General features: G+C 47.5%; 1 protein-coding gene across 1 annotated transcript; it reads right to left on the reverse strand.

The window, feature by feature from the left end:
* Positions 1-2,688: 2,688 nt before the first annotated feature.
* lrrc58b (leucine rich repeat containing 58b) lies at positions 2,689-21,840 on the reverse strand. The gene is made up of 4 exons (XM_066641206.1): positions 21,157-21,840; positions 13,408-13,536; positions 12,721-12,998; positions 2,689-2,960 (listed from the first exon to the last, which is right to left on the reverse strand). The coding sequence occupies exons 1-4, from the start codon at positions 21,600-21,602 to the stop codon at positions 2,767-2,769; spliced, it is 1,047 nt and encodes a 348-aa protein (XP_066497303.1). The 5' UTR covers positions 21,603-21,840; the 3' UTR covers positions 2,689-2,766.
* Positions 21,841-23,498: the final 1,658 nt, after the last annotated feature.

Consider the following 23,498-nt stretch of genomic DNA (forward strand, 5'->3'; position numbering starts at 1 on the left):
CCAGATCAACTGCCACTGACAGAGCACTGGTTCCTTCTTTTGGAGATATGAGGTTTCGTTCCAACAGCGATGATAAAAGAGTCTAATAGAAAGTGAAAACAGTGAAGTGAGTTCCACCGTTAAAAAGGTAAAAGGATGATATTATTGTCCATTAACGGTGACCTTTGGAACTGAATGTTACACAGCATTTCTTCCTCTATTTTCACGCTCCAAGAGATGTAACAGCCATCTTTTAGGACAGCATGTTTCATATATGCAAAAAAGAAAACAAAAAAAACATAAACAAAGACATGAAAAGCAACACACAATTGAAAGATGTGCGTCTCTGCAGCCAGAGGCTATTCACGGCCTCGGAGGAGTACAACAGTTCAAAAATAACTGTAAGGCTAACGGTTATGAGGCTACTGGTGAATCTATATAAGGCCTATAATCTCTCTTACACACACACACACACACACACACACACACACACACACACCCCTTTAACCCCCTTTCTTCATCTATAATCAATAACTTCGTAAGCAATATCACTTTCCATTGCTCCCAACCCTTTTTTTTCTTATGGTTCACTTCACAGTAGTTCAATAGAATTGTGCATTGTTTACAAAAGACAGCATTTAGTGACCTCCACATCTCTGCACTTTCACCAACTAGAGCCTTAGAATCTCTCACGGTGCGCTATGTAGTCAATAAGATCTAAGCACTTCAAAGGAGTTTCATTAACCCTTGCATGCACCAAGGCACCTTGGTTAAAAACGGGTTAAAACTAAACAAAAAAAAACTACTAAATATCATTAGTGTCGGGTGATTTCGGCTCCATAGCGTAAAGGCCATCTGTTTAATCCTCAGAAGTCAGCGTCAACAGTCTTAATGACGACCGTTTGTCTTTAATAGATGTTTGCATTAATATTGTTCATAAAGGACTTGATCTGACAAACGAACTGTAGAAATAAGCACGAATGAGGACATTCAACGTTTGCTCATTAGCAAATTATTAGTGTTGCTGAATGACAGCTGCTTTTTTGAATCTATCACGCTGCCAACAATAAATGCAACATGTAGCTTCCTTTATACCGAAGCACACAAGGCTCCAGTTCCACACCATTTTCTGGTAAAATTCTTACATTTAAAACAAGAAGAGAGACAAAGAGAGATGTTCTAAAAATGATGAGAATTTCCTCGTGAGTACCGTCTCATTTAACAGACCTTACTCTGTAATTATGTAACATGGTTAATATGTAATTACATTTGTTTTGTAAAATAAACTTCAAATTCTTAGAGTAAACCTCTGAACCCACAGATCAGCTCTAACTGTGCACACCTCAGCAGTGTGAGAAGCCCCCTGCCGATTACACCCTCTTCACTTTCTAACACAAAGAAAAGGACTTTCCTAGTTTAGCAAAAGGAACGGACGTTCCCGTTTCTCAGTACACAGATTTATTAAGAGTGTGTGTGGTTTGGAAAAACTCTCCCGCTTCATTGGAGCACTTTACTTCACTCTTAACATTCTTTGAATATTGATAAAAAAGTACATAGATATACATTTTTGGCCTCGGTTTACAGACCTCAAACATGCCACAAAGTTCAATGTTTGGTGAAGTAGCACCAGAGAGAGAGAGAGAGAGAGAGAGAGAGAGAGAGAGAGAGAGAGAGAGAGAGAGAGAGAGAAAGAGAGAGAGTGTGAGAGCAAGAGAGAGAGAGAGAGTGAGAGAGAGAAAGAGAGAGAGTGAGTGAGTGAGAGCAAGAGAGAGACAGAGAGACAGAGAGAGAGAGTAAGAGAGTGTGAGAGCAAGAGAGAGAGTGAGAGCGAGAGAGAGAGAGAGAGAGAGAGAGAGAGAGAAAGTGAGAGAGAGTGAGAGAGTGAGTGAGAGAGTGTGAGCAAGAGAGAGACAGAGAGAGAGAGAGTAAGAGAGTGTGAGAGCAAGAGAGAGAGAGAGAGAGAGAGAGAGTAAGAGAGTGTGAGAGCAAGAGAGAGAGAGAGAGAGAGAGTGAGAGCAAGAGAGAGACAGAGAGAGAGAGAGTAAGAGAGTGTGAGAGCAAGAGAGAGAGTGAGAGAGAGAGAAAGAGAGAGAGAGAGAGAGAGAGAGAGAAAGTGAGAGAGAGTGAGAGAGTGAGTGAGAGTGTGAGCAAGAGAGAGACAGAGAGAGAGAGAGAGTAAGAGAGTGTGAGAGCAAGAGAGAGAGAGAGAGAGAGAGAGAGAGAGAGAGTAAGAGAGTGTGAGAGCAAGAGAGAGAGAGAGAGAGAGAGTGAGAGCAAGAGAGAGACAGAGAGAGAGAGAGAGAGTAAGAGAGTGTGAGAGCAAGAGAGAGAGTGAGAGCGAGAGAGAGAGAGAGAGAGAGAGAGAGAGAGAGAGAGAGAGAGAGAGAAAGTGAGAGAGAGTGAGAGAGTGAGTGAGAGTGTGAGCAAGAGAGAGACAGAGAGAGAGAGAGTAAGAGAGTGTGAGAGCAAGAGAGAGAGAGAGAGAGAGAGAGAGTAAGAGAGTGTGAGAGCAAGAGAGAGAGAGAGAGAGAGAGTGAGAGCAAGAGAGAGACAGAGAGAGAGAGAGAGAGTAAGAGAGTGTGAGAGCAAGAGAGAGAGAGAGAGAGAGAGAAAGTGAGAGAGAGAGAGTGAGAGCAAGAGAGAGACAGAGAGAAAGAGAGAGAAAGAGAGAGAGAGTGTGAAAGAGAGAGAGAGAGTGAGAGAGAGAGAAAGAGAGAGTGTGAGAGAGAGAGCGAGAAAGTGTGTGTAAGATATAGATATTAGGAGGAGGGTTGGATGTGAAGAGCGCTATCCCAGCAGCACTCTCTGCAGGCGGTCTGCCGGCACACTGTGGTCATCATCTGAGTCGGCGTCACTCTGTGGGTTGGAGCTGCAGGGAGAGGTGCATTCTGGGGAACACAGGTAGTGCATAAGGGGCAGACGGTATTTCCCACAGAAATCCACAAACTTAATGTGGCGCACACACGAGTCGAAATACACACCTGCAGAAGAAATGACACTTTTAGAGGAATTCAACTGCTTTTTGAAGTACACTACAACGTTTTGTAGAAAAAATCTGCAGAACGATTTTGTAAAGCCTTGTAGTTCTCTGCCTGTGGTTCATCAAACTCAGAATAAAACAGTGCCGGCATCATGTCCTATATTTACTTCTTCATTTGCACTTGAGTTACCCTTAATTAGCATGGTTCAAACCACCACACCCTTGTCTCAAAACCTATGTAGAGTGGCACTAGTAACACTTTACTGTGGTAGATCATAGTTTATGTGTCTACACAACATCTACAAAAGCCTTTCATGACTTAGGACATAAATCTACATAAACATCTACAAACGCTTACTCAAAGAATAAAACCTTTGCAATGATGTCATTCATTCATTCATTCATAGTCTTTCCAGTTCAGGGCGGCAGTGGGTCTGGAGCCTACCCAGAATCACTAGGAGCAAGGCAGGAACACACCCTGGAGGGAGCGCCAATCCTTCACAGGGTGACACACACTCACACATTCACTCACACACTCACACCTACGGACACTTTTGAGTCTCCAATCCACCTACCAACGTGTGTTTTTGAAGCGTGGGAGGAAACCGGAGCACCCGGAGGAAACCCACGCAGACACAGGGAGAACACACCACACTCCTCACAGACAGTCACCTGGAGGAAACCCACGCAGACACAGGGAGAACACACCACACTCCTCACAGACAGTCACCCGGAGGAAACGTTAGGTTATGCATATAACCACTGTTCCCTGAAGAAGAGGAACGAGGTACAACACAAGCTGTATGGGATATTATGCCTCTTCCATATCTGGCTGAAGACACCTCTAATCACGCCTGTAAGGCAGATGACGCATAGTGACGAGGGTAGGTGGGCCCGCCCCTCACCTATAACCTCTGGACACTAGCGTCTCTCTTCAGTTCAAGATGCTGATCTTCACCGAGCTAATAGTGAAACGGGGCAGCCCGTGTCGTACCTCGTTCCTCTTCTTCAGGGAACAGTGGTTATATGCATAACCTAACGTTCCCTATCAGTCGATTCACTCGGTACAACACAAGCTGTATGGGATCTAAATTCACGCCCCGAGAAACAGACACCGAACCAAGAAAGCAGCCTAGTGCATGTTAGACCCTATAGAAAGGACAGCATGAGCTACCGAAGGGGCCAGCACATCCAGGCGATAAAAACGAACAAATGTATGAGGTGATGCCCAGCTAGCAGCGGCACAGATGTCTCCAACTGGGACACCCTTAAAAAGAGCCCAGGATGTAGCTATTCCTCTTGTGGAATGAGCCCTCACCCCCTCTGGTAAATCCATACCTTTGCTGCTGTAAGCTATAGAAATAGCTTCTAAAACCCAGTGAGAGAGACGTTGTTTAGACAAAGCCCTGCCACGAACTGGGTTAGCAAAACAGACGAAAAGCTGGTCACACCTACGGAAATCCTGAGTACGATTAATGTATGTGCGCAGTGCCCGCACGGGGCAGAGCATGTGTAGTCTTTGCTGCACCTCAGATGTAAATGGAGGAGGAGAGAAAGAATTTAACTCAAAAGCCAGTGAGCTATGCACATATGTTGCATTAGGACACAGAGTCACCTTAGTGTCCCCTGGTGCAAACTGGGTACAAGAAGGGTGCACTGACAGTGCGTGGAGGTCACCCACCCGTTTTGCAGATGCTAAAGCTAGGAGTAGAGCAGTCTTATATGAAACGAACTTGATGTCCACAGACTCCAGTGGCTCAAAGGGAGGTGCACATAGTGCACCAAGGACCATACACAGGTCCCAGGGAGGAACAGATGGCCTAAATACAGGCTTTAGGCGCCTCACCCCCTTCATGAAACGTGTGGTTAGGGGGTGTGCTCCTGGTGACAACCCACCAAAGCCCTCATGACAGGCTGATATAGCTGCCAGATAGACTTTTATTGTTGAAAAAGAGAGCCCTCGTTCAAATAAACTCCTGAAGGAAAGTTAAAATATCAACAATGGAACATTGGAAAGGGACCAATTCCCTCTCCTGACACCAAAGCTCAAATGCATGCCATTTAAATGCATACAGACCTCTTGTAGAGGCTGCTCTTGCACTCTGAATAGTGGCAACTACATTGGAGGGTAAGCCACAAGTAATAAACATTGACCTTTCAGCGGGTAAGCGTGGAGACACCACAACTCCGGTCGAGGGTGAACTATTTCTCCACCTGCCTTTGACAGGAGGTTCTTGTGAAGAGGGAGAGGCCAAGGGTCCCCTGCAAGAAGACTGATTATCTCTGCGTACCATGGTTTCGATGGCCAGCAGGGGGCTACCAGAATTAGGGAAAGGTTTCCCTGGCGCACCCTCTCCAGTGTTGGCAATATAAGAGCTACTGGAGGAAACGCATAGAGAAGAGTGTTGGGCCACGGGTGTGCCAGCGCATCCACTCCCAGGGACACGCTGTGGTCCGTTAGAGAGAAAAACAGAGGACAATGCGCGTTTTCTCTGGATGCGAAGAGATCTACGTTGGCCCTGCCAAACCGATCCCATATCTGCATTGTCACCAGAGGACTGATTCTCCATTCCCGTGCTGAAGGGCCCCCTCTGGAGAGGAGGTCTGCCCCCAGGTTCAGGTGACCTGGTATATGCGTCGCCCTGAGTGACAGAAGGTGGAGACTGCTCCACAACAGAAGGGTCTGGGACAGCTTCAACAGAGGAAGGGAACGTGTCCCCCCTTGCCTGTTTATATAAGACACCACAGTGGTGTTGTCTGTCCTGACCAGGACATGCTGCCCACACAGAACGGGGAGAAAGTGCTTTAAGGCTAGATGAACCACCAGTAGCTCCAAGCAATTGAAGTGGTGTGAGCGTTGAGCCAGAGACCACGCCCCCTTCACCGCAACCTGGTTGCACACTGCCCCCCAACCCGTTAGGGACGCGTCCGTCGACACCACTTTGCGAAACAGAACTCTGCCTATCGGCGAGCCCTGACACAATAGGCGGGACTCCCTCCAAGGGGACAACGCTGTCATGCATGCTCTTGTCACAACTATTCTTTTCCCCAATTGACGCGAGGCAATCAAGCGATGGAATAAGAGCCAGCGCTGAAATGCCCGCATTAGAAGTAAACCTAGCGGAACTACCGCTATTGCAGAAGCCATCTGGCCCAACAGCTGGAGAAACTGGCGGACGCGCAGTTTGTGTCCCAGTTGAAACTGAGCGAGGCCGTCGCGAAGCACACATATTCTGCGCTCTGACAGACATGCTCGGCCGGAGAGCGAGCATATTTCTAACCCCAGAAAAGAAAGTTTCTGACTGGGGATCAGAGAGCTCTTCTTTAAATTGACCGATAAGCCCAGCCGCTTCAAATGAGAAAGCACAGCGTTTGTATCTGTCCGAGCTTTCACTTTCGACCATGCTATTATAGCGAGGTCGTCCAAATACGCGAGCACGCTTCCATACACTTCGTAAAAGTGCGAGGAGCTAGAGAAAGCCCGAACGGGAGAACGAGCCACTCGTACGCCACTCCCTCGAATGCAAACCTCAGATACTTTCTGTGATCTGGATGGATTGCTATATGAAAATATGCGTCTGTGAGATCTATGGACGTGAACCAGTCCCCTGGGCCAATCGAGCGAAGGAACTGGCGCAGAGTTAGCATTTTGAAAGTGAAAACTCTCAAATGCTTGTTTAGCACTCTCAGATCCAAAATTGGACGAGCCCCTCCGTCCTTTTTCGGCACAACAAAGTAACGGCTGTACCAGCCCTTTCGTGATTCGGTCTGAGCGTACAGAATGCTTCCTCAGGCTCACTAACGCCAGATCGTTTATTGTTTTGCTTGAAACAGACACCTTTATTTCCTGATGTACAAAATGAGACTTTATTAAGGCACATCGAGGAACATAATGCTCTTTTATTGCACCCAAACTGGGGGCTTGTAAACACTGTGGGAAACCCACCCACCCCTGAGAACTGGGAAAGAATTGAGGGGATGTTTATGCACACGTGTCTGGGCAGAACAGGTGCTTTGTGAACAATACTGGGGTAGAACGTGTCCTTTTTGGACTGGGCCCCGGTACGGGAGAAGGGTGGCGCCTCTTGAGGGGCCTGAGGGGAGAGGCTGCGGTGTCTCCGAGCCTCGGAGACCTCTCCCACACTGAACTGAAGGTTAGGATGAATTAGGCTTCTTCCTCCTCACCGCTGAATCCTTCAGAGGTCCAGGTGGAGGACCCCTGCTCCAGGCGGAGTGCCGCGGGGCCTGTTTTTGTGGTTGCTGCTTAGGAGGGGGGTTCCCCGGAAGAACTGCCGGTGCAGACCTCTTTACAGCGAGAAATGGAGTGGCAGGCTTACGAGCTACCCACGCTGGCTTCTGCTTAGCCTCCCTTCTTGGCAGAATAGAGCGCAGTGCCTCTGTCTGCTTTTTCCTGATCTCAAATTTAGCCTGAATGGCTTCGAGAGAGTGACCAAACAAACCTGCAGATGAAACGGGTTCGTCCAAATAGGACACTCGGTCTCTTTCCGACATATCGGACATAGTCAGCCACAAGTGGCGCTGAGCCACCACCGTTGACGCCATTCCTCTGCCCAGCGACAGTGCAGCACAGTGGGACATGCGCAGGATGTAATCCGAGGCAATTCTGACCTCGTTAAGCAAGGCGGTTAACAGGCTCTCCGCCGGCAGTTGCTCTCCGAGCTCGGCCAGACACATCGCCTGATATGCTTGGAGAAGAGTGACCGAATTCATAGCCCTAGCTGTGCCTGCCTGAGCGCGGTAAACTTTATCCAGCTGCGAGGAGGAAAAATGGCAGGGCTTAGAGGGAAGCACGGCTGGTCCTGCTACCCCTAGGTTGTGTGATGGGGCGAGATAAGCTGCTAATGACGGCTCCATGGGAGGGGGGTTCAGCAGACCTGTCTCCTCCGCCCCCTCTATGTCGAGAAATGGCGCGAAACCCGGAACCGCCGTACGGGTCGACAGTGGTTTAGGACTTTAGCTCGGCGATGAAGTCCGGAAACAGCGGGAGACGGTGTTTCACCGCTGTCGGGACCGGGGGAAGGAAAAACCCAGAGAATCTCGTAGCCGCTTTGGTTGTGTGAGGAGCGGGCCACTGGACGTCCAGTTTCTGAGCAGCACGGCGATAAAGGGAGATAAAGGACGTGTCCGCCTCGTCCTGTTTCCCCCCCGAAGCCGCTGCAACGAGAGGAGCCGGAAGGTCCTCCTGCTCGTCCTCGGAGAGACCGTGCTCATCTAACCCGAGATCGAAAGGGTCGTCGTCCTCTAGTTCAGCTGCGGGTTCGGGGATCCGGGGCTTCATTAGGAGAGCAGGTGACTGCGAACCCATTTCACACACGTCCCCCAGACTCTCCATGTGCTCAGCCCAATTAATACACGGCTCACCCACTGATTCAGCCTCTTCAGCGTCCGAGTGAGAAGGCTCAACTTGTTCGGAAAACAGGGGATCCTCACGGTCCAACGCTGCTTGTCCGAGAATTTTTTCAACAAACGACACCCTGCGCTCCAGGGTAGAACGTCTGAGCCGGTGACAGAACTCGCACGCCTCAGGCTGCAGTAAGGCCCTCCTAGCATGAACGATTCCCAGGCAAACTGGGCACGCATCATGTAGGTCCTTCTCATGAATAGCGAACCCACACCCTTGAGGACAAGGGCGGGGGACTTTCCTGTCATGGCGGGTAGCTGCTTGCGAGCTCATTTAGATAGCCGTTAGCAAAACTAAACGGGCTAGCACCGAGACTAGGCAAAGCGAGCTCAAGAGAAGAATGCAAAAGACGTTCCAAAACAGCGCTCCGCGGAAAGACGACTCACCAATGTGAGGTTGTTGCCGTTCTTTCCTATTGGAACAGTAAGCTATTTGTAGTGTCTTTGCTAAGGAAAAGAGCTAACTAGATAGCTAGATTAGCAGAGAAGTGTAAGGTGTTCTTAGCGAGGTGAAGAGCATAAGAACTGAAGAGAGACGCTAGTGTCCAGAGGTTATAGGTGAGGGGCGGGCCCACCTACCCTCGTCACTATGCGTCATCTGCCTTACAGGCGTGATTAGAGGTGTCTTCAGCCAGATATGGAAGAGGCATAATATCCCATACAGCTTGTGTTGTACCGAGTGAATCGACTGATAGGGAACCCACGCAGACACAGACAGAACACACCACACTCGTCACAGACAGTCACCTGGAGGAAACCCACGCAGACACAGGGAGAACACACCACACTCCTCACAGACAGTCACCCGGAGGAAACCCACGCAGACACAGAGAGAACACACCACACTCGTCACAGACAGTCACCCGGAGGAAACCCACACAGACACAGGGAGAACACACCACACTCCTCACACACAGTCACCCGGAGGAAACCCACGCAGACACAGGGAGAACACACCACACTCCTCACAGACAGTCACCCGGAGGAAACCCACGCAGACGCAGGGAGAACACACCACAGTCCTCACACACAGTCACCCGGAGGAAACCCATGCAGACACAGAGAGAACACACCACACTCGTCACAGACAGTCACCCGGAGGAAACCCACACAGACACAGGGAGAACACACCACACTCCTCACACACAGTCACCTGGAGGAAACCCACGCAGACACAGGGAGAACACACCACACTCCTCACAGACAGTCACCCGGAGGAAACCCACGCAGACACAGGGAGAACACACCACACTCCTCACACACAGTCACCCGGAGGAAACCCACACAGACACAGGGAGAACACACCACACTCCTCACACACAGTCACCCGGAGGAAACCCATGCAGACACAGAGAGAACACACCACACTCCTCACAGACAGTCACCCGGAGGAAACCCACGCAGACACAGAGAGAACACACCACACTCGTCACAGTCACCTGGAGGAAACCCACGCAGACACAGAGAGAACACACCACACTCCTCACAGACAGTCACCCGGAGGAAACCCACGCAGACACAGAGAGAACACACCACACTCGTCACAGACAGTCACCCGGAGGAAACCCACACAGACACAGGGAGAACACACCACACTCCTCACACACAGTCACCCGGAGGAAACCCACGCAGACACAGGGAGAACACACCACACTCCTCACAGACAGTCACCCGGAGGAAACCCACGCAGACACAGGGAGAACACACCACACTCCTCACACACAGTCACCCGGAGGAAACCCACACAGACACAGGGAGAACACACCACACTCCTCACAGACAGTCACCCGGAGGAAACCCATGCAGACACAGAAAGAACACACCACACTCGTCACAGACAGTCACCCAGAGGAAACCCACACAGGGAGAACACACCACACTCCTCACAGACAGTCACCCGGAGGAAACCCACACAGACACAGGGAGAACACACCACACTCCTCAAAGACAGTCACTCGGAGGAAACCCACGCAGACACAGAGAGAACACACCACACTCCTCACAGACAGTCACCCGGAGGAAACCCACGCAGACACAGGGAGAACACACCACACTCCTCACAGACAGTCACCCGGAGGAAACCCACACAGACACAGGGAGAACACACCACACTCTTCACACACAGTCACCCGGAGGAAACCCACGCAGACACAGGGAGAACACACCACACTCCTCACAGACAGTCACCCGGAGGAAACCCACACAGACACAGGGAGAACACACCACACTCCTCACAGACAGACACCCGGAGGAAACCCACGCAGACACAGGGAGAACACACCACACTCCTCAAAGACAGTCACTCGGAGGAAACCCACGCAGACACAGAGAGAACACACCACACTCGTCACAGACAGTCACCCGGAGGAAACCCACACAGACACAGGGAGAACACACCACACTCCTCACACACAGTCACCCGGAGGAAACCCACGCAGACACAGGGAGAACACACCACACTCCTCACAGACAGTCACCCGGAGGAAACCCACGCAGACACAGGGAGAACACACCACACTCCTCACACACAGTCACCCGGAGGAAACCCACACAGACACAGGGAGAACACACCACACTCCTCACAGACAGTCACCCGGAGGAAACCCATGCAGACACAGAGAGAACACACCACACTCGTCACAGACAGTCACCCAGAGGAAACCCACACAGGGAGAACACACCACACTCCTCACAGACAGTCACCCGGAGGAAACCCACACAGACACAGGGAGAACACACCACACTCCTCAAAGACAGTCACTCGGAGGAAACCCACGCAGACACAGAGAGAACACACCACACTCCTCACAGACAGTCACCCGGAGGAAACCCACGCAGACACAGGGAGAACACACCACACTCCTCACAGACAGTCACCCGGAGGAAACCCACACAGACACAGGGAGAACACACCACACTCTTCACACACAGTCACCCGGAGGAAACCCACGCAGACACAGGGAGAACACACCACACTCCTCACAGACAGTCACCCGGAGGAAACCCACACAGACACAGGGAGAACACACCACACTCCTCACAGACAGTCACCCGGAGGAAACCCACGCAGACACAGGGAGAACACACCACACTCCTCAAAGACAGTCACTCGGAGGAAACCCACGCAGACACAGAGAGAACACACCACACTCGTCACAGACAGTCACCCGGAGGAAACCCACACAGACACAGGGAGAACACACCACACTCCTCACACACAGTCACCCGGAGGAAACCCACGCAGACACAGGGAGAACACACCACACTCCTCACAGACAGTCACCCGGAGGAAACCCACGCAGACACAGGGAGAACACACCACACTCCTCACACACAGTCACCCGGAGGAAACCCACACAGACACAGGGAGAACACACCACACTCCTCACAGACAGTCACCCGGAGGAAACCCATGCAGACACAGAGAGAACACACCACACTCGTCACAGACAGTCACCCAGAGGAAACCCACACAGGGAGAACACACCACACTCCTCACAGACAATCACCCGGAGGAAACCCACACAGACACAGGGAGAACACACCACACTCCTCAAAGACAGTCACTCGGAGGAAACCCACGCAGACACAGAGAGAACACACCACACTCCTCACAGACAGTCACCCGGAGGAAACCCACGCAGACACAGGGAGAACACACCACACTCCTCACAGACAGTCACCCGGAGGAAACCCACACAGACACAGGGAGAACACACCACACTCTTCACACACAGTCACCCGGAGGAAACCCACGCAGACACAGGGAGAACACACCACACTCCTCACAGACAGTCACCCGGAGGAAACCCACGCAGACACAGAGAGAACACACCACACTCGTCACAGACAGTCACACGGAGGAAACCCACACAGACACAGGGAGAACACACCACACTCCTCACAGACAGTCACCCGGAGGAAACCCACGCAGACACAGGGAGAACACACCACACTCCTCAAAGACAGTCACTCGGAGGAAACCAACGCAGACACAGAGAGAACACACCACACTCCTCACAGACAGTCACTCGGAGGAAACCCACGCAGACACAGAGAGAACACACCACACTCCTCACAGACAGTCACCAGTTTTTTCTCTGGAAGGTCTCTGTTACCCTACAGAATGCTTTAGTCAGTTTTACCTGAGCAATGTTAGGACACGTGTAACCTCTTCTAAGACAAGTATGTGATGATTTTGGCACAATACTAAATGCAAAATTAAAGAATCAAATGTTGGGGCCGCTATAACTTTAACTGTGTATCTAAACCAACTGGGCCTCAACATATTCTCCTTTAAGTCCCTCTCTCTCCGTAGTGAGATGGTTAGCTGGTCGTACCCGCACACTTGGGGTTGGGACACTTGCTGGCGAGGTCCAGGTATTTAACCAGATGTCCTGGAAGGTCCCCCTCTGAGTAGCGAAGGTTACGTGTTTTGATGGTGCGCCCAGACAGCTCCAGTAGTGAAGGGGGGTCGTAGGTCATGTCCTTGACGAAGCGCACCACCAGCGGGTTACCACGGAGGCTGAGCTCCTGCAGCTGCACCAGGCTCAGGATCTCACGAGGAAGATAGGTCAGGAGGTTGTTATGGAGACTGAGGGAACGCAGGGAATGAAGCCTGGAGGAGAGAGAGAGAGAGAGAGAGAGAGAGAGAGAGAGAGAATGATTAAAGGAAGCAGTGGTAGTGTGAAAGGTGATAAAAAGGGGAATTAAAGTGAGAATGGAGTAGATTGTGATGAGGAAACAAAAGAAAGAAAAGGGGAGTGTAAACAGATGGCGGTGTGAGACAAATAAAGAGAGAGATATCACACTAGGTGTGGAATAAAAGTTAAAGAGTAAAAAGAGGGAATGTTAGAGGGATGAAAAATGACAAATGGTAGTGAACAAGTAGAACTTGATGGTGCTGAAGCCAAAAGTGCAAAAAAAAAAATCCTGATAAGATATTTTTGGTCAAACCTTCTATTTCACACTGAAGGACGTTTTCAGTGGCTCTAGGTGAAGTGTGTGCTGTGGTGTGTGGTGTGTACCTGGTGAACTGTGGGGGGATGCTCTGTATGCGGTTATCACAGAGCACCAGGTAGCTGAGGACGGGAAGGTTGGCCAGCTCCATCGGAATATCAGAGATTAAATTCCCTCCCAAATACAGCAACTCCAAGCTGCAGGCAAACACACACAAAACTTTCTATTAATACTGTAAATCAACAACCAATGAGTAATATTATTATGTTGTATATGTGTTCATGACAATGTATATATTTAATGTGGGGCTGTGAATCTCTGAACTCTGAGATTTAATTATCAGTTATGTGATTAGTTCATGATCACTCAGTTTGAAGTGACATTACTGAGTCCCCGTCTCGGTGAGGGGTCTACAAACGGAATCCACAGGTCACGGTAAAACGATTAGCGCTCTGATGATTCTCCAATCCCAAATCCCTTTTGTCTGCTTCATTGAAAAGAGGAAACCCCATAAAAAACTCTGGATTTAGTTTGAATTCAGTTACTAAGGTTTGGTTTAGAAACATTAAATATTCACTGAACACGTGACCAGATGTAAACTGTACATAGCTGTGAAAAACTGACAGCGTTCATTAAAAAGTATTACATTGTTTTTTAAAGGGACGCATTAAGCAGATTCACCAACACATTTCAAGGAGGAAACCCACACAGATACAGAGAGAACACACCACACTCCTCACAAACAGTCACCCAGAGGAAACCCACGCAGACACAGAGAGAGAACACACCACACTCCTCACAGACAGTCACCCGGAGGAAACCCATGCAGACACAGGGAGAACACACCACACTCCTCACAGACAGTCACCCGGAGGAAACCCACGCAGACACAGGGAGAACACACCACACTCCTCACAGACAGTCACCCGGAGGAAACCCACGCAGACACAGAGAGAACACACCACACTCCTCACAGACAGTCACCCGGAGGAAACCAACGCAGACACAGGGAGAACACACCACACTCCTCACAGACAGTCACCCGGAGGAAACCCACGCAGACACAGAGAGAACACACCACACTCCTCACAGACAGTCACCCGGAGGAAACCGACGCAGACACAGGGAGAACACACCACACTCCTCACAGACAGTCACCCGGAGAAAACCCACGCAGACACAGGGAGAACACACCACACTCCTCACAGACAGTCACCCGGAGGAAACCCATGCAGACACAGAGAGAACACACCACACTCCTCACAGACAGTCACCCGGAGGAAACCGACGCAGACACAGGGAGAACACACCACACTCCTCACAGACAGTCACCCGGAGGAAACCCATGCAGACACAGAGAGAACACACCACACTCCTCACAGACAGTCACCCGGAGGAAACCCACGCAGTCACAGGGAGAACACACCACACTCCTCACAGACAGTCACCCGGAGGAAACCGACGCAGACACAGGGAGAACACACCACACTCCTCACAGACAGTCACCCGGAGGAAACCCACGCAGACACAGGGAGAACACACCACACTCCTCACAGACAGTCACCTGGAGGAAACCCACGCAGACACAGGGTGAACACACCACACTCCTCACAGACAGTCACCCGAAGTGGACTGTGACAATGGATTTTATCTCCGTTAAAATTATAGCACCACACAGTCATCATTACAACAGGAATCAAAATGACACACACACACACCTTACTGTTTCTACATCTGTGTTTCTGTACTTTACTCGGGAATTTGGGAAGGAAAGTGGAGAAGCCGGGAGTCCGTATTCCTCAGGGATGTGAGAAAATTCCTGACACTTTTAACTTACCCTTGGGTGGGTGCATGAGAAGTTTGTGGCAAATAAAAGGGTCTTATTTTTCTCAGAGGGCTCTGAAAGCCTGTGTTTGCTGTGTCTGTGAGAACACATCAGAGAGCAAAACTATAAAGCAGCATCATATCACTGTTCATCTCCCTCTGTGTTTTGTCTGACACTTGAAACAAAGATAGATTGAGAAAGGGGGAGAGAGAGAGAGAGAGAGAGAGGGAGAGAGAGAGACGCCATTGAGAACCATGATGCCAGTTCTACTCCACTGATCCTGCTGTTTTTTTTTCCTCTCTGCACAACCCAAAAGAGCCATTCATTTCTGCTTCAATACCTCATTCTCCTGCAGAGCCAGCGAGGCCAAGCCTCCACATTACTGCTCCAGCTAAAGAGGGAGAGGGAATGAAAGTGAGTGAGCAAGAAAGAAATAAGGGAGAAAGAGAGAGAGAGAGAGAAAGAGAAAATGGGGCCTGGCTACTCTAATGGACCACCCCTGGGTGTAATGTGGGCTTAACATGGCAGCCATGGGACTGTGTGGATGGCTGTGTGCCCAGTCGGATCGTGTTGACTTGACGCTCCAGCAGAACTTCCAGTTATATCACAGGTTTTTACACTGATATCTGAAACAGCGCTGCTCCTGATCCAGTCTGAAATTGTGGTGGGTTAGATGATTTTTTATGTAGCATTAGGGCTGTGCAATTAATCAAAACCCACATTTAGGATTTCTAATCTCCATAATCTTATTTATATTGATCATTTTTATTCTGTTATGTCCCCACTGTGTGTTCATGTACTGTCCCTTTAAAACCACACTACCAAGCTGTAGTCACGTGATTCTGCCACCTATCTGCCACATGGAGGAGAACCTAAACACAGAGGGCGACCGAGCGACTCGAGCTCGTACCAAAGAGAAACACAGCGTCTGTGGTGTGGAGTTGTGTTGTGACTGTAATTAAGACGACGCTGAACTAAAAGAAGTCAAATGTAAACGCTGAGATAAAACAGTTTCAGCCAAAGCACAATCACACACCGAATATAAACAGAGCTCAGAAAACAAGAGAGGAACAAGCTCCCAGTGACATTAGAGAAACTATCCCAGCTTTAACACTGGAGCATATTTACAGCACAAGCCTCGTCACTGAACTGTGAGGGTCATAAACAAACACTAAATAATCCTTCATTAATCGTAATCGTGGTAAACGTACAATTAATCGTGATACTGATTTACGCTCATATCACCCAGCACTGTGTAGCATTAGTGCATTGTGTCTGTGTGCTCTGATATAAACTGTGTACAGTGAAAATATCTATAGTGTTGTGATAGGACATTTTTTCCAGTACTGTAATTCCCGAGTCTGAACGTTTACCACATATTCAGTAAATCAGCACTTTGATTTCACCTCAGTGCTTTAACCTCAGTCAGTGCCACTGTGAAACTTACATCAACGAGGAGATAGAACTGCACTCTACAAACTAAAACTCAAAAAGCTGAGATTAAGGCTTCCTCCTTTTTTAAAGTAGAAAATATAAACAGGGAAGTACTGGCGCCCCCTCCAGGGTGTGTTCCCGCCTTGCGCCCACTGATTCCGGGTAGGCTCCGGACCCACCGCTGCCCTGAACTGGATAAGGGTTACAGACAATGAATGAATATAAACAGGGGTAGCGTCACTGTCACACAGCTCCAGTGTCCTGGGGTAGTGGGTTCAAACCCCTTCTTGGCTTACTGCCTGTGAGGAGTGTGGTGTGTTCTCCCTTCTCCCTCTTCATTTAGTATCTCTCTTCTCTTCCAGTCATAACTACGTAGTTACTATTTCAGCCTCACAGTAGTCACCGAATAAAAAAAAAAAAAACTAAGGATCTGAGGGTGAAGGACATGTGTCCTTTCAAAGGTTAATTAAAAGTAGAACTAAGACCAACCTCAAAACTAACATACAATGTCTGTAAATTTTACAGTGAAAACCTGTCAAACTATGACAGTAAAAGTACACAGCACACTGCAGAAAGAAATCTCTAAACTTTACACTAAAAATGTCAGCTGTGTTTGCCAGAATTTCACCTTAAAATATATGGTCCAAATGTATAAAACATTACAGTACTTTTTTTGGCAGTTGTAAATTTTACATTCAAGAACTGTCTTGTTTACAGTATTTTTCATTTAAAAACAGATATACACTGTAAATAAACATAGTTTTTACACAAGAAAAACAAGAAATGAACATCGGTTTGTAAATTTAACAGAGAAAAAATGTATTTATTACAAACAAATAAAATATATTTTCCAGTAAAATGAGTGTTTTGGTTGATATAAATATTTACAATATTCCACTGTTAAAGAAACTGTATTCAAACCTTTTAGAGTTTACAGTCTTTTACTCTCATGGTTTGATAGTTTTTCACCATAAAATTTACAGGTCTCCACCTAGTGGGATGTATGTGGAATACGCTGGACATGGGCATCTTTACACAGTGCTGTAACCACCTTAGCTCTTCTCAATCAGAGGCTGACTGTCCTGGACCAAAGAGCTGCTCATCCCTGTCACGATTAGAAAACCTGCCAACACTGCTTTTACTGGAGGGACACTTTCAGCCACTACACATACCTCACGACTTTAGGCGAGAACAGGCAAGTAAACTGACCGGTACACTGGGAGCTTCACTTGTGGGATAAGCTCAAGTTGTTCTGTGTGGCACTCACTGCTCCCTCGTTCCAGAGAGAGAGAGAGAGAGTAAGAGGGAGAGAGAGAGAGAAAGAGAGAGAGAGAGAGTAGCACCTCTCACAATGAAACAGACAATAGTAATCAATTGACCTTTGATCTAGAATGTCTGCTTTTTTTCTGGTTGTGCTAAAAACAGCAGAGCACTAAAGTGAATACTACGTCAAAAATAGTAAACCCCCATAGAATGAGGTTTTGAAGGCAGCCCACATTCCTCCTCCTTGTGAATGGAGAGCAGAAATGAAAAGGAGACAAGAAAAAAGATAAGCATTACCACACCTGAAAGTGGAGGGAGTAGAGAGTGGAAGGAAGAGTTTGTTGTGGACTCAGCTGCAGTGTGTGAACTTTGCTCTAAATAACGCTAAATCACTGCTCCTGTCTGTCCCAGAAACATTGGTCAATCCCAATTCCAGAGACCACACACAAACAGGAAATAACCTCTTTTGCTCCAGCTGGATGGACCTTCTTTTTCAATACTGAACTGCTGAGAAGGCACAGAGTCACTCTTCTTTCTCTAAACCAGTGGAAGGTATTTCTCTAAAATGGATATATATAAATAACCTACAGTATTAACACGAACCTTTTACATGTTGCTGCTCCAAAGTCAAGATTTATTTATATAATAAATCATTTTGATATATTTCCAGGTAGAATGCAATATAAGATTGGGTCTATGCCAGTTGAGCATTTTCACGAGTATTAGGTTAGAAACCCCTCTCACAAACGCACCATGTCCCAGAAACTGTCCTGACTTTACCCAGAGGAACTGTGTGTGTGAATTCAAACGTCTGGATAATGTCTGAGAATGTGTGAATAGAGCCGCTAATGTTCCAGAGTATTGCTGTATCTACGGCATGTGCTGCACAGGTGGTGCCCCATGCCTAAAAAATGCAGAAAACTCCAGACCTGATTCTCTGGATTCTCTTGTTCTTGAGTGGAACAAGGGGGTTGTGATATAATATATATTATAATTATAATTATTACTATTATACAGTATCAGTCATTAGTTTGGATACACCTTCTCATGCAATGCTTTTTTTCTATAAATGAATCAACACATATGGAATTATGTAGTAAACAGAGAAGTGTTAAAGAAACCAGAATATGTTTTATACTTTAGACTCTTCACAGTAGCCCCCTGTTGCTTTGATGACAGCTTCACACACTCTCTCCGTTCTCTCAGTCGGCTTCATGAGGTCGTCACCTGGAACGGTTTTCAGTGAACAGCTGTGGCCTCATCAAGAGTTAATCTGTAGAACCGCTCCCTTCTGAATGTGTCTGAGACTGTAACTGGGGTTGTGCAGAGGTAGGGGCTGGTACACAGTTCTATACAGTGACTAGCTCTACTCCACCAATCACTGATGAGGAGGATATATATATATATATATATACACATTAATATGACATAAGACCCCTCATCCCAAAAGACTATAGTGCTGGATCATGCTTGACCAAATAAATCATCTTATCATAAAAACTATTTAGCAAAATTACAGAGTTTAAATGAATTAACTAAGCTACCTACAAGTCTTAGGTTAACGTTAGACTACACGAGGCGTTATACGACTACTTCATGGTACATTGTTTACAGAAGAGAATTTTCCTCCAGTACGTAACCCAGAACTGTTGCTGAAATGTATCCGACACTTACAGCGGATGATTGCCATCTGCAGCTCCCACACTATCCTCTGTGAAGGTAAACCACTTTGTCTGAATTCTCAAAGACCCAAACTGTCCGAGCTAAGACAGATATATGCTGAGGTTCCTCTTTCACAGGTCAATAAAATGAAATAAATATCTTGATATTCCAGGTGAAGTTATCACATACCACAGGACATCTCCTTTTACACATGAGATATGTCTTTGTAATCATTTCTGATTCGCTGGCTCACTGAATCTGTAGATCTGCTTTTTCATTTGCTGAACCCATGCCACTGATAACAGACCTCTCCACTTTATGAAGCATGTCTGCAGTAATGGAGCTTTTCCACTGCATGGAACCTACACGACTCTGCTCGGCTCTTTTGGAACCGGGTATGTTTTTAGTCCCAGCTCACTCTGGGTTCCAGCCGTGCTGAGTAGGTATTAAATGGTGAGGTGTAAACCCTGCAGAGCTCTGATTGGCCAGAGACCTCTCAATCACCAGGAAATGCAGAGCTCATTCAAATCCAGCACAAACCACCGCTTATAAAATCTCTAAAGTTACAGCTGCTTTCACGTTTATTTTTAATCGGACTCCCAACAGCAGCTCGTAACTTTACCTTGTGGTGTTTTTGAAGAGGTTTAAATGCTCCTTGGGCCGATGGCCAACGAAAATTTCCAGAAATCTCCGACCGTGCAACAGGTAAAACTGATCTGTGAGAACTGGGGCGGAGTTGTGTTCAGTCCAAACAACAACACAAGATCACATCGTGTAAACAGCGTCTAACTTTTCTAACTTGTGGTGGTTCTCAAAGCCAGCGATTCCTGTTAGAGATGGGGTTTTGTGATGTCACCGGCTCCATTTCACGGGGGAGCTGCACTAGTGGGAAAGCGAGCCGAGCCGTGCTGAGCCGGACCCATGCCGTGGAAAAGCACCATAGTAGTGTCCATGGCCTTTTTGTTAAAAAGACAAGTTTACATTTACAGGTGTGCGTTTGTGAAGTATTTCTCCATCACTGTCGGATCTCGCTGGGCCTGAATTCAGTTACGTCACACTAAAAAAGTTAAAATCCTTCTCTTCTTGAAGGTTTTTGACACAGCTTCTCTTGTCTTCTCCAGTATTTGAACTGGACGCTGATGTATGTTTATTAAGTGGCCACAAGCTATGTATTAATAAGTAAATACCTTTGAAAACAGATACGAGAATCAAGCAGAGTCTCCCTCTGTTTAAATCCTGGCTGTCCCTGGCACCCATCTATGACTGAGGTTTCGAAGTGTAAACGCTGAGTCATGGCACCGACTGTTTAGTTATTTACCTTCTACCTTCTCTATAAACTCCACCACACAGGCATTGTAAAAAAAATAAACTCTGTTTTTTTTTTTTTACCTGAGATTAAAAGATTAGCTAATAGCCACCTGAATCGGAACAGAATCATAGGGATTTACATCGTCGTCTCGCGATAACTCGATATGCCGAATCGCATCGTACAACCCCTTTCTACCCTCCAATCACAACAGACCCTTCACACAGAGTGAAGACACGGGGTTTGAGAAATAAACGACACTCTGACTAAACAGACTAAACAGTGTGTTGATGCAGTGTATGAGCACTTGCTGGTGGCGGTGCCCACCTGGTCAGGTTCTCGATCTCCGGCGGGATGCTCTTGAGTCTGTTTCCCCCGAGAGAGAGCGACTGGAGGCGGGAGAGCTGGAGCAGCTGCTGCGGGATCTGCTCGAAGCGATTCCCGCTGAGGTTCAGCACCTCCAGCCGCAGACAGCCGAACTCTTTGGGCAGAGAAAACTCGTCCAGGCGGTTGTTCTTGGCGATGAGGGTCCTGAGTCTGGACAGGCGGCTTATTCCTTCGCTCAGCTCCGAGAGTCCGTTGTTGCTGAGGTCGAGAAACTCGAGGTTCGTGAAGCGGTGGATAGAGGCTGGAAGAGCCGCTAGTCTGTTATAGCACAAGTGAAGGTGCTTGGTCTCTTCTCTCCTTTTGTCGCTCAGATTCTCGAAACTCACGCTGTTAAAGTTCAAGTGGGACAAGTCCAGCACGGTTTCGCCTCCTTCGAACACCTCCATGGTTCACGTTTCTTCACGTTCAGAAATAAAGCCCGTGTTGTGCTAAAACCAGGCTGCGAGATTGGCCCCAGCGGCTCAGCTGATTCTCAGAATCAATGGCAGCAGCGGCGCCATGTCTAAGTTAACCCTCAGTTCCCAGGCTCAGCAGAACTCGCCATGTCCCCCCTCTCTAATGTAGGTCACCGTCCCGCAGCGTCCGACCCAGACCGATGATTAAACAGCCAGAACCTGCCTAACGCCCACAGCACTGCACTCACACCACTGGGAATTTTCCGCTGTTCATGTTCCTGGGCTGGCCTCCGTGTCCACGCCCCTACTGTATTAACTAACCCTTTCATAGCTAACGTTCAGTCAGTCTTTCCCTCAGATTAATCTCTGATTCCTTGGACTGTAACATTTGTGTAGAACTCATGACATTGTGATCCTTACTGTTCTAATGTTTCTAGAACGTTCAGCACGTGGAGTTGAAAAATTTTCCCAAAACCACGTTTAGAATATGGAATTCCTTAATGTTGTAATGTTTCCAGAGCGTTATGTATACGGCTTTCAGAACGTTACTTGACGTTCTAATGTTCCCATAACGTTCAGGACTTGGAGTTAATGTTCTAAGATCTTTCAGAACGTAGAGTTCCTTAATGTTTAATGTTTCCAAATACTTTAGAATGCAGAGTTCCTTAATGTTCTAATGTCCCCATAGCTTTCAGAAGGTTTAATTCCTCAAAGTTGTAGTTTCCAGAACGTTAAGAACAACAACAACTTCTTGCACAATGTTCAAAATGTAGTTTTCTCAAACACTCGGTGATAGGCGTGTTTTACCTTGATGACGTCAGTGAGCTAGAGCCGTATCATGACTGAAATAAGCAGGTACACGGTACATTCACTGGATTTAACACACATTCACATTGATTTAACACTGGAGAATTTACTGTGTAACTCCATGGATGGTGTGACTCTGACAAAGAAGCAGTTAAAAAAATATGAACGAATGAATTGCCTTTTATTTTCATGAACATAGAGGGGCTTTTGTGGTGTTTAATAAAGAAATGGAGGAGATTTTAGTGTTTTCTGGATGTTATGTTCCAAAAAACACACCCACCAAAAATGGCATATATAACAGCTGTAATAACACCTTAATAGCAAATGTGACTAGAGTGCTAAATTAATTTCTAAATAAACTTCCATTTCCAGATTCTGTTCAGAAGTGAGTGATTAAAGAGTTCCACTGACTCAAAGCTAGCCGTGGCCTGATTCTGAGAAATGCCTCGTCTCAGATGTCTACTCCCGGCTTAGGACCCCGCAGAGGTCACACATCCATTTCTCATGTATTCATTTAATTCAAGTTATTTTCTGCTTTATTATTCAGCCATTAGCAGCACTGCCTGTGTTGTATTTAACTTAATGTACTTTATGTCCGCTGAAGCCGTAGGTTTATGCCAACACAGCTCTACAGAAAGAGTCAGGGATCGATAAAAACACGGCACACACACATTTCCCTTTCGTAGGTCATTTTTTAAATTGTAGGTTGATATTTGAAAGGACCTCCCACAGCTAAAGTTTGTGCAGTATACTGTATATCCCTGGGCTGGCCTCCGTGGCCCTGCCCCTATTACATTAATGCTGTAATGCCACACACACAGAGTATGTGCTCCTATGCAGAGATATTAATAATTACATGATACCAGCACCCGGACTGATTTAAGACAGACAGGTGCACTCTGCAGGTTGGTGACATCCGAGTTAAAAGTTGTAAGGTTCTGAACAGACCTTGGACCTTCAGTGGTTATGCAACTGAACCCGCTGCTAAGATTTCATTATGCAGGAGAGCGCTAAGCTATTTTTAAGCTCAAGAAGTTTTGCTAAAATGGAAACCTTACATTCATTTTCCACGGCATGTTG

Source organism: Hoplias malabaricus, chromosome 12 (genome assembly GCF_029633855.1).
Source record: "Hoplias malabaricus isolate fHopMal1 chromosome 12, fHopMal1.hap1, whole genome shotgun sequence".
In the NCBI taxonomy this organism is placed as follows: domain Eukaryota; kingdom Metazoa; phylum Chordata; class Actinopteri; order Characiformes; family Erythrinidae; genus Hoplias; species Hoplias malabaricus.

Coding starts and splice junctions, on each gene's coding strand:
- lrrc58b (XM_066641206.1), bottom strand. CDS start 21,602: ATGGAGGTGTTCGAAGGAGGCGAAACCGTGCTGGACTTGTCCCACTTG. Junction 13,537..21,156: donor GAGATCGAGAACCTGACCAG/GTGGGCACCGCC, acceptor GTTTGCCTGCAG/CTTGGAGTTGCTGTATTTGG. Junction 2,961..12,720: donor TCCCAACCCCAAGTGTGCGG/GTACGACCAGCT, acceptor TTTCTTCTGCAG/GTGTGTATTTCGACTCGTGT.